At 40.1% G+C, this 11,446-nt stretch overlaps 1 protein-coding gene across 4 annotated transcripts in view; it reads left to right on the forward strand.

The window, feature by feature from the left end:
* kcnq5a (potassium voltage-gated channel, KQT-like subfamily, member 5a) overlaps positions 1-10,946 on the forward strand; it is a 125,904-nt gene extending 114,958 nt beyond the window's left edge. For 2 of the 4 annotated variants that reach the window (XM_072678130.1, XM_072678129.1), the window contains 7 exons: positions 1,337-1,557; positions 3,705-3,810; positions 5,085-5,216; positions 6,411-6,524; positions 7,313-7,426; positions 8,270-8,399; positions 9,256-10,946. In XM_072678130.1, the coding sequence (XP_072534231.1) occupies positions 1,337-1,557; positions 3,705-3,810; positions 5,085-5,216; positions 6,411-6,524; positions 7,313-7,426; positions 8,270-8,399; positions 9,256-10,308 (1,870 nt within the window). In that variant the 3' untranslated portion in view covers positions 10,309-10,946. The remainder of the gene's footprint in view (positions 1-1,336; positions 1,558-3,704; positions 3,811-5,084; positions 5,217-6,410; positions 6,525-7,312; positions 7,427-8,269; positions 8,400-9,255) is intronic. The other 2 variants (XM_072678131.1, XM_072678133.1) reach the window with 1 other exon arrangement.
* Positions 10,947-11,446: the final 500 nt, after the last annotated feature.

Consider the following 11,446-nt stretch of genomic DNA (forward strand, 5'->3'; position numbering starts at 1 on the left):
AATACACAAGGTGCAAGGTGTGAGCTTGAGGGCTATACAGACCCCAGCATTGAGCTGTGGTGCAGTGGAATAGCATATATACGTTTTCATTTATTTTGTGGGCTGTACGGTCCCGTTTCTACCATATAAAGCATCTTTGGGAGGAGATGGAATGGGTCTTTCATAACAGCATTAGCCATCTTATTTGCAGCAAGTGCACTATAAAATCATTCCTGCACAACTTATCTATGACTAGAAGAATCCATACCAAAGACCCAAGAAGGTACAACACACTATTAGATCTATTTTCTAATAAACTGTCAACTCAGTGTTAATGACTCCCACTTTGAGTCCACTGGATAAAACAGAAATCTTTGTATTGCATTGCAGTTTGGGACTTTTGAATGATTGATTGTCTTGCAAGGTTTGATCCATTTCATAAATAGTACCTGAAGCAACACAGTGTGCCACTACAGACATAATGAAGACAGTTGTGTGGGAAGTGTTATTTTAGATTTCATAAGCAGGCTTTTCTTCTTTTATATCTAGACTTAAACAAACGGTGGTAAAATGAAGATGGATTTTGAGTGCATCAGAGCCTACATCTGTATGTTGCATGTGCATGTATATGACTTCTGCTTCAAGGGCTTTCACACAGCACCATCTCTGAGTGCTAAGCAATAACCCATCTTCCAGCAAGGCTTTAGCCTCTAATACCCTGTTAACCATCATCTCACACACTGGTACTTACAGTACTCATGTAACTCAGTGTGACTCATGCACCTGTCAGTTTAAGGACCCTTCAGAGTTTGATGACTTACTGTAGAGAAGACATTTACCTCTATTTATTCTTTTTTCTGCTCCTGCTCTTTCATTCTGGCACATAACTCTCGAGCTCTATGTAGGTTCATAATCACAACTAGGTGGCCTGAAAACACTGCCTGCTGATTGTTGGCTATCTTTAGAATGAGCCCTGCATTGCATGCTAATCTTTTGTTGTAATTCTGTCTGTGGTACAGAACAGTGCTAAAGCGCAAGACAGTTCAGTTAAGGTTATGATGTTGTGCCAACTGTTTGTATTAGAACTGTTAGATCAAGTCATTTTAAAAGCATTTGTGTATTTTAATGAACAGCATTGAAATGAACATGTCTGTGTAATAAATTGAGAAGTGATTCATTAAGCTAACATTAACAAAAATATAACAACAGTGATGATTTGCCTGTCTCATGTTGCTTCATGTATCATGTACACACTGTTTAATCTATCTCTCTCTTTTCTCTACGTTCCTCTGATCCTTCCCCTGCTCTATATCTTTTTTTTACTTGACCACCGCCTTCCTCCCTTTCCTCCATGCAGTCAGAAGCTGAGTTTTAAGGAGCGAGTGCGCATGGCCAGTCCTCGTGGTCAAAGCATTAAGAGCAGGCAGACATCACTGAATGACCGCCGTTCTCCCGGCACAGAGGTTGCCGGGGAGGGAAGCAGCCCAGCCAAGGTGCAGAAAAGCTGGAGCTTTAATGACCGAACGCGCTTCCGTCCCTCCCTTAGACTCAAGAGCCAGTCACGGACCGTGCCTGAAGGTACATCTTCTGCACAAAGCACTTTTTGGACAGGTCAAACTTTTAGGACTTATGTCCTTAGGGATGCAAAAGAGTGGGACATTTTTCTCAGGAGTGCTAAACATGAGCTGATCACACCCAAACCTGCATGACTTGGCTAGTTCGCAAGAAAGCAGTTACAAGCAGATACACTCACAGATATTGGGTACCAAATTGTCACTGGGGTGATACCCTCAAGAATATTTCCTCAACACATTCAGTTACCCCTTACCGCTCCAAAACAGATATAACACACTGAGGCATATTAATCAGGAACTACAGGGACTACAGGTACAAACTGGCAATAGATGTTAGTAATAACACTTAGGCTTTTAAAGGGGTCAAGGAACATAACTGTGTCAAGTGTTTTTTTTGTTTGTTTGTTTTTTGTCTGAAAAGGTACATAAATGCTTCACTGGCTGCCAGTTGCCTCCTGTATTAAGTATAAAATCCTTTCTCTGACCTTCAAAACCCTACATGATCTTGCCCCTTCTAACTTTAGCTGGCTTGATCATCCATACTGTCCTTCTCATACTCTCAGATCTTCTGGTTCTGGACATTTGGCTGTCCCACTAATTAAATTAACATCTATGAATGGCACATATTTCAGTGCTAATGCTCCTCACACCTGGAGTTATTTGCCACAAACAAATTTCTCTGTCATGTGTTGTTTTTTTTTTGTTTGTTTGTTTGATTATTTATAAGATTTGTTACATTGCCTGAGGCATTTAGTGTAGACACTATTTCACACATTGGAATGGCTAATTCTAGATGATGAGATTATTAAAAAAAAACCTTATATGCATCTACAACCTTCTGTTTGAGGGCCTTAGAGAGCTATTTGGATCTCACCATGGTCATACCACTCACAAACAAGAGCAAACCAAACTAAATGCCTGAAGTTTAAATATGACAGGATCCTCCAAAAACTAATTCAAATTTTAGGTGTTTAACATTTTCCTCACAAGAAAATAATTTAATTTAATTATTAAGGTTTATTTGTTTAGTTGTATTACTTCCATTCCTCAATATTGTTAAATGTTAATGTTTAAATATGTTTAAAAAGACACCATGGGGTGTCCTGACTTTCTGACTCTATATATAACTAATACATTTCTTGACCTATAGTGTCTGGATAACTTAAGGGAACAGCTCAGTTATAAGGATGCCCTGTAAAAATCACACTGAGCAAAGCCCATCAGCCCAGATTGATGGTCCTCAGATCTAGCTGAATACAGCTAAAGTCTTTATATTCTCCTCTATCACATGCTGCGTAGATCCATCCCAAGCCATAATAAAGCCTTCACTGATGGGGGAGAAGTGCTGGACTTTGCATTTCTCTGGCAATCTCTCTAATACAGCCGTTTTTCTGTGCTTTACAACATAGCTGTCTCATTACGCTACAGTAAATCTAGCAAAGGAAACCCCACTCAAATCATCTGCAGTTAGCATATAAGAGGCCGGTGACATAAGCCCAGGCAAGCACATGTGAGTTAGTGGGAACACTCAGTCTGTTCCCTAGTTTAAAAGCCTCTGCCTTTGATCTAATCTGACATTATTGATAGTCTAAGGTATATGACAAATAGTTTACTGAAACTACAGGTAAAATGTTATGTCACTTCTACTCAATTCAGTCTTGGGCTAAGGCAGGCTCATCCACTATGTTGCTATTAAGGCTAAACACCAGCCAACAGGTTTAGAGCATGTTGGGGAGCTTTCTTCTGATTAATTGCTGTATCGATCCTCCCATACTTTTTTTACATCCCCAATTGAACTCCTTCTGTGCTTTTTAATTTCAGGATCAGTGGTGATTCAGTGTCAGAATAATAATATTACTTTACTCTCAGTGCTTCAGTATTTAGAGCATCTCTAGCATCACTGTTTTAGATCTGAAATCTAATTTTCAACTTCCTTCAAATGTGTGTAGCTCTAGAGTAGCCTACTGGTATTGTGTTAAAATCAAAACTATATGTACAGATATTGGTTTCTTATAGTTGAAAACTTTGATTCCAAACTTCTATAGAGATCTGTTCACCCCTATAGAGTTGGTGTCTGATCTCTTGATTTACTTTTGCGTCTCATTCTCCATATGTACTCTGTTTGTCTGCACCATCACTTTCCATCCGTAGCTGACAGTTTGGGAGGAGACGACTATTTCGATGAGAAGGGCTGTCACTGCGATGTCTCTATGGAAGATCTGTCTGCTCCTCTGAAGACGGTTATCCGAGCTGTCAGGTGAGAAAATGTCTGCACTGACAAGTTTCACTCTCATTCAAAACAACAAGGTTGTACCCTTCCCTTAAGCCAAAGAGTTTGGTGCATTGAAATTGCTGCAAATTGCTACAATATTTATATAATATATTAATATCTATCTATCTATCTATCTATCTGTCTATCTGTCTATCTATCTGTCTATCTATCTATCTATCTATCTATCTATCTATATATATATATATATATATATATATATATATATATATATATAATTGTAAATTTAAATTAACACTTCCATTCGAACTTTACATACTGCTAAGTATTGACAATCCTCACACAGTTTGAACTCATATTCTGGTCATCCTGTGCAACTAAGGACAATTACAGGGCATTACACTCCAGGTTGCTAATCCCCGCTGAGATGTCCTCCTCTTGTTGCTCCAGGAGACCCCCACCCGTCTAACTAACTGTGCCCAGTCAAAAGGTCCTGTAAGGGCGAAGCAATTGAGATTTCTTTCTGTGCTTTCCCAGGGTGTCAGATGGATACACTCACAGCTGCTTCTGCTTACACACTGGCTCATCTGACATGTGTATCAGAGCACAGTTGACAGGCCCTGGAAGCAGGATTTAAAACTGTGTGTTACTGAGATCCGTTTACTGCTGTGTCAATATTTTATTGTCCATCATATCCCTGTAGCATGACGCTGTTAAGACCTGACCTTACTCTCCCCACCTTTCCTGATGCATCTGACCACTAAAGATGGATCAGTGTTGAGTTTTAATCTGTTGATTTTGTACTGGCTGCATGGTTAAGAAACGCTGTAACACACATGGTTTGTTGTCGCCCTCTAGTGATAGAGGAAGAGCAGTGCACCTTATTAAGCAATTCACTTGTTAGTCAAGCCAAGCAGAACGCTCTACAACGAAGCATTATCAAAGCTATCAAAGCATCAATTATTGATGTGCAGATCAGGCTCTTCTGTTCCAGTTTAATTGACTCTTAAAAGACTTCATCAGCTTTATTATAATTTTATGACTAGTTAAACTGTTTTTAGGAAAGTATCTGACTGCCATATGAATTAATGATTGCCCATATTTGATCTTTTCTTGAATTCAAAAGTCAAGTCAAGAGGTTAAAAAGTCAAGCTTTTGTTGTCATTTCAGCTCTGTACAAGTACACAGTGGAATGGAATTGCATTCATCACAGAATTGTGGGTTATTTTAATGACATGTCTGCTGGTAACAAGGAGTTATGGGTAAGCTGGAATGTGAATTGTATCCTTGACTCTTGCCAGGATAATGAAGTTCCATGTGGCCAAGAAGAAGTTTAAGGAGACGCTGCGGCCGTATGACGTGAAAGATGTGATCGAGCAGTACTCAGCTGGACACCTGGACATGCTGTGTCGCATCAAGAGTCTCCAGACTAGGTTAGAGCAGACTGGCTTTTACATAATGATTAAGTAGATATTGGAATAAGAGCAGAACTTTTAATTGCACTGTTGCTGTTTCTACATTCTCACATACTATATTCAAATATACTGTCATGTCAACCTCCTTACAACCTATTTTACACCACTAGCTGGATCATGCAGTCATGTGAACAAATGAGGACAACCCATTACATATTTGATTATTTGTTAGGAAATATTGACATATATATATATATATATATATATATATATATATATATATATATATATATATATATATATATTTGTTTTTGAAGACAAAGACAACCACTTTTATCATGTGTGAGAATAAACACAACGTTTTGAAGAAAAAGAGAAAAAAAATTTAATATGTACAAATTGTATGAATATAGTAAAATGGCAAAATGGCAATGACTGTGATAATAAGTATGGAACATACTGTATAAAGCAGCTCAAATTATTGCACACATAATAAAATGAATTATATTACTACTATTATTATACATTTGAAGAGTATAATTTGAGTATTGGCCTTTAACCAACCCGTGCAGTGAACGCAGTGATACAGTACGCAGCAACCCTTGCTGCGATGCCCAGGGTGTAGTGAGGGTTAGGGGCCTTGCTGAAGTGGCAGTGGCAGCTTATTGACCCCGCATATTGAACCCACAACCCTTTCATTAATAACCCAGTCCTTTAGCTACTGCCCCTCAAACCACAGCTAAGAATAAAAGTGATGTAATTACTTCACCTTTAAGAAAAAAATGAAAATTTGACTTTATCATGTAAAAAAAATAAAAAAGGCAGTTTCTACTTAGGATAAAGTTTGGTTTAAATAAGACAGGCTCCTACAAACATTTTTAAACAATGTTATAATCATCTGCAGCTGATGTGGTGCACCTAATTCTAATTAAGCCATTTTAAATAGTAATACATTTGGGGTGTTGATAACTTTTTCTTCACAATAAAATAACATTTTCATTAGTCCCACAGTCTGTTTTGGTACATGATTGTTCATACATTAACATTAGGAAGGTTACAATTTTGAAGATAAAAGCTTTTGTGATGACAGTGGGGATACGTTCATATACACATAATTAACCACTGTGTGTCTGTGTATCACTGTGTGCTCCTGTTTGTTTGTCACCACGTCTGACTGTGTTTGTCTTACCTTGTTTGCACTCTCCTGTTCAGGTTGGACACAATAGTGGGTCCTCCACAGACCCTGAGCAGCAAAGCCAAGACATTTTCCTCACCCTCCCTGCACTTGTATTACAGCCAAGCTAAGAGGAAACACTCAGCCCCAGGGTCAGCAGACCCACAGTCCCCCCACCAGCTTTACTCTTAGAAAACATTGACAAGAGCCATATGCTTAGGCTATGTGTCTGGTTTATCTATGACCATGCTGTAGCTGTCGTATAAGGACCATTTCTCTTGGTCCATTTATTATGAAATGTTCACACAATAATTCAAATGATGTAGAAAAATAGCTTTATGACTGTATGTAGTGGTTATGTGTTACAACATTTAAAAAACAATGCATTGGCATAAACTCACAATGCATTTCTGAAAAGTCAAGGCCATTTTTTGCACATGTATGTGTCATATGTTCACAGATAGTAACCTAAGCTGTTGACTCTGTCTAACATAGTCCATGTCTCCTTGTGATATCCTCTCCTTGTTTAAAAAACGTAAAAGAAATTGTATCCCTAATAAGACATCCTGCATGATGTTCCTTTAAACGTGGATGGACTAATGTAGATTAGTCTCTTCTCTCCTTCATGATTAATGATTTTGAAATGTAGTGTTTCATTTAGATTTCTAATCTTTAGATAACAGATGTCTGTGCTTGGTATGTTCTTCAGAGCTGTATGATTCTCCCTTGACATGTTGATGAACTTAAAGTTATGGCTTAACCTAAAACAAATATTTTGTTGATTCAATCCTGAGCTGCTTTTAATGCATGTTATCTACACGTGTCGTCCATCTGGAGTAGTGCTTGTGCTAGTGTCGCTTCTCTAGAGTGATTCCCCTTCTCTCCTTGTCTTATTGTCTCATGCTGAACGATTAAAGATACACCTCTCTCTCACACACAGACTTGCCACAGGCTTGGGTCCACAGCAGACCCTCAACACCAAAGCCAGGAACCTGTCCTCTTCCTCTCTACACTTGTATTACAGCCAAAGCAGGAAGAAACACACCAGCTCAGGGTTAGACTCATGCCTAGCCATGGTTACAAACACTGGAGTGCTGGGCTTGGGCAATTACTTACCTGAATTAACTTACGCTCTCTCAGGGGTTCATAGCTGATGCTGGGTCCATGGCCCTAAGTTTGGAAGTACATGCAGCTCTATGTATTTGTGCAGTTTGGATCTCTGAGAATCAGCTGTTTTCAGCTGAGTTTGTTAATAAGTGAAACCTAAAATTAGCTACAGGTATGTATTTGAGAGCATCAGCATCAGCATTGGACTCCAACTGATTTATACTTGACATCAATGTTTCCCAGTAAGGAAAACATTTGAATTCTAACTCTTATTTTCTGTAGTTTTACTGGTGGCGATATCTGTGGTTGCTACTTTTTTATTACTTTGCATGTTGACACAAATAGAGAACGGTAAAATCTTATATCTAACATCTCACTAATACATTACATACATTTGTATGTTCTCTATTAGGCTTCATTGTTAATCATAACTTGGTTCAGTGTAATATGTTTAACCGTGGCTACATTCCGAATGTACTCCAACTTAAATTCTCTGTATTTTGCATTTTTCTTCATCCACACTCTACAGACTTTAAGATACAGAGTTTAAAATACAGTCAGCTCTGTTCTCTGTTTGTTTTACAATTAATCTGTGGGTACTCTAGCACAAGATGGTGGTCAGACTCTAACTACCTTTCTTATTCTTTAACTGCAATCAGGTTTCGTCCTTCTGTGCTGTGCTGTGCTCTGGTTAGAGGAGATCCAGCCTTTCATGATGCCTCTTTCTTTCATCCTTTCTTTCTTTCTTTCTTTCTTTCTTACTTACTTATTCAGTGTCATTGTTTCACAGGGTGGATCAGATCTTGGGGAAGGGGCAGATACCTATGGACAGGAAGATGAGGGACAGGATCCTTCCAGAAGGGGAGTCATTGGAGCATGACATGAGCATGCTGGGACGTGTATGTAAGGTAGAACGACAGGTAAGCTGGGTGTGGATATATGCTAAGAATCATAACCTCAAATGTATGTCATTCGGACTAAAGGCTGTTTATAACATCCCATGTGTCATCGCAACTGACACAAAGCACTTTTAGAATAAAACTGATATAGAATAAATAACGGGTGATCATTATTATGTTGTCTGTCTTTGTCGTGCAGTCTGTAGTAAAGGCACTGATGTTATGTAAACACAATATAACATCAACAACTCAAAGAACTCTTTGAATCCTTTTATGGATCTTCTTTATGAATGAATGAATGAATGAATTAAATTAATTATTTTATTAAATCATTTGATTATCTGGGCAATATACCAAGTTACATCTAGCTATGGGAGGCGTTTAACTCAAACTTGCAAAAAAGACCCGATAGTTGGACGGGATCGAGGTCTCACCATGAACACACCATTCCGGTTCCTCAGTTCAGGATGTTGCGGTTATTTTGGTTAGCATCTGAGTGTGATTACTTTATTCACACCTTCCCAACTGAAACGCACAAAGGGGGAAAGTGAATTTAACCGGATTTAACAGGACTAGGAAGTGCAGTTGTGAAAACACCATAAAGATGTTTTTAGTGAATGATTCTGCAAATATTTTTTTTTGTAATTGAGTGAGCACAGAATTACCAGATATGCCCAAGAAAGTTAATTTAAAAGATAAAAGTTTTTGATCCATTTTGATCCATCAGTTCTGGCTCTTTATCTGCCCATTAAATATATGACTACAAGTCTACATGTATTATTGAGAGAAAAAAAGCTACATTTCATGCTACACAGAATGATAGAAAACATGCAGTACATGCCAAGTTCTCTAATTCATTATATTTTACACAATGCAGGTGCAGTCCATTGAGTCAAAGCTGGACTCATTATTGGACATCTACCGGCAGGTTCTTCAGAAAGGCTCGTCTTCAGTGTTGGGCCTATCAGCCCTTCCCCTGTTTGAGCTGGAGCAGACATCTGACTACCACAGCTCCATTCAGAGTAAGGACCTGTCCAGCTCCACACAGCTCACGAACAGTGGGGTATCTCGATCTGCCAGTGCTAACTTGCCCTGTGGCCTGCAGCTCGTTCTGGCCCCCAGTGAACTCAACCTGGGCACTGGCTATCCAACCTCTGCTTCGTCTTTCTCCCCTTCTCCACTGCTTCATAATCAGCCTTCTAGCCCAGACAGTGTTTACCCAACCTCGCCTCCCCCCATTCTCACCCCTAACAACCTCTCCAGAGGTCATCCCAACTTCTCTGAGCTGTCTAGACCTACCACAAACCCCAACACAAACACTCTGCAGCTGCCCACCATGGCTCCAGGCACACCTTCTAGTCTGATTTCGGAGACGTTACAGGAAAGCAGGGCGGAGAGCCCTAACACATGCCTGCTTAGCACCCAGACTGAAGCCGTTTCAGATAAAGAGGCTAAATGTTCTCAGAGCAGGGTGCAGCTAAGGAGCAGGCCAGAGCGGAGCCCCAAAGAGGAGGGCTCCTGGAGGAGACACTTGAGTCTTGAAATTAATCCACTGAGCCTCTTGTCTTCAGCAACAAGCAACCCACTGCAATTAGACCGGGGACTGGGGAAGTCCTTCTCTGCTCAAAACCTCATGCTGCCCTCTGGTGGGGACTGCCACCCTAATCTGTCCGCTCGGAGCAGCGGCAGCAGCAACAATGAGTCCAACGACCGGGAGACCCTGCCAGACTGGGGCAACACAGAACTCTTCATCAGTGACAAAGAGCTGGCGACCAACAAGGGGAACTTCAACTTCCTTTCCCAGCAAAGCATGGACACCAGCTTTTCCTCTGAGCTTGTACAAACGGGAACTGCTGGGCCGGCTCACAGTCCGGTTGGACCCTCGGGCAGCTCAGATTCCCTGAGCCTGCCCCATGTCCGTCTAAAGTGACCCCAATACACAGCAGTCTGACTGTAGAGACTAGACACCGCCTCTGGTCTCCGATGAGCTTTTGTTTTTTCAATGGAAAGGGGAGCCCAGCTTAACTTCCCACATTTTATTTTCTTATTTTCAGTGTCTGTTGGTGTGCTTCATAGCCTTTAAGTTCATACATACATATCATTTGCATGGGCGTTGTGTCAGAAAGAGTCATTTAGTAAGGAAAAGGTCAAACATATTAAGATCAAGTGAAGGATTATGGTAGTAAATGAGCTCTAATCTCAGTCTTGCATGGAGACTGCATGTTTAAAATGCAACAGCACATAGGATTGAGAGTGTTTATGCATTTATGATTATGGTTAACCCCCCAACTCAGTCTTAGAGTTCATAATTCAGTCACTTCTTTATATTGTAGTCTTCTTAGAAATGCATAGTCTTAGCTGCCAAGTCAAATGTTTCACCAGTCAAAGAACGCCAGTATAAGTGGCTACATTTGTGCCAGGCACAATGGATATCTGTGGCTGCCTATAGAAATAGTGTCATTAGAATTTCCTTTGTTTGCTCAAATGCATCTTAGAGCATGTTACTGAACGCCCCACATGCTTGGGGTCTCACGTTCTTATCTACACAAAACATGCCTTAGGCTGCATTGTGGGGGGGGGGGGGGGGGGGGGGGGGATGGGGGGAGAATTGATACACTATATGTCCAAACACATCCAGACATCACTTCTATAAGCAAATTATGCTACTTCCAGGTGCACTCAGTGCTGACAGCTGTGCACAAGCAGCTCATATAATCTCATATAATTGCCAATAGAATGAGACCCTCTGGAGCAAATAAGCCTAATTTGAGATGATTACAACTTTTGGCTAGAGGGGTATAAAACTCACCAGCATTGGGCTATGGAGCAAGGGACAACTGTTCTCTGAAGTGATAGAGCATCATCCAATACCTTGGGAAGGAGTTGGAGTGGCAATTGTAATCCAGAACTAATTATCCAACATCAGTAATGCTCCTGTGGCTGAATGTCAACAAATTCTCACAGTATAGTTCTAACATCTAGACTAGTAGAGGCAAACTCCCATTACTGCCAACAGTATCCTCCATACAAACCTGTATCACATTAAAAATGTCTTTTCGACCAAAATA

Source organism: Salminus brasiliensis, chromosome 4 (assembly GCF_030463535.1).
Source record: "Salminus brasiliensis chromosome 4, fSalBra1.hap2, whole genome shotgun sequence".
Lineage (NCBI taxonomy): Eukaryota > Metazoa > Chordata > Actinopteri > Characiformes > Bryconidae > Salminus > Salminus brasiliensis.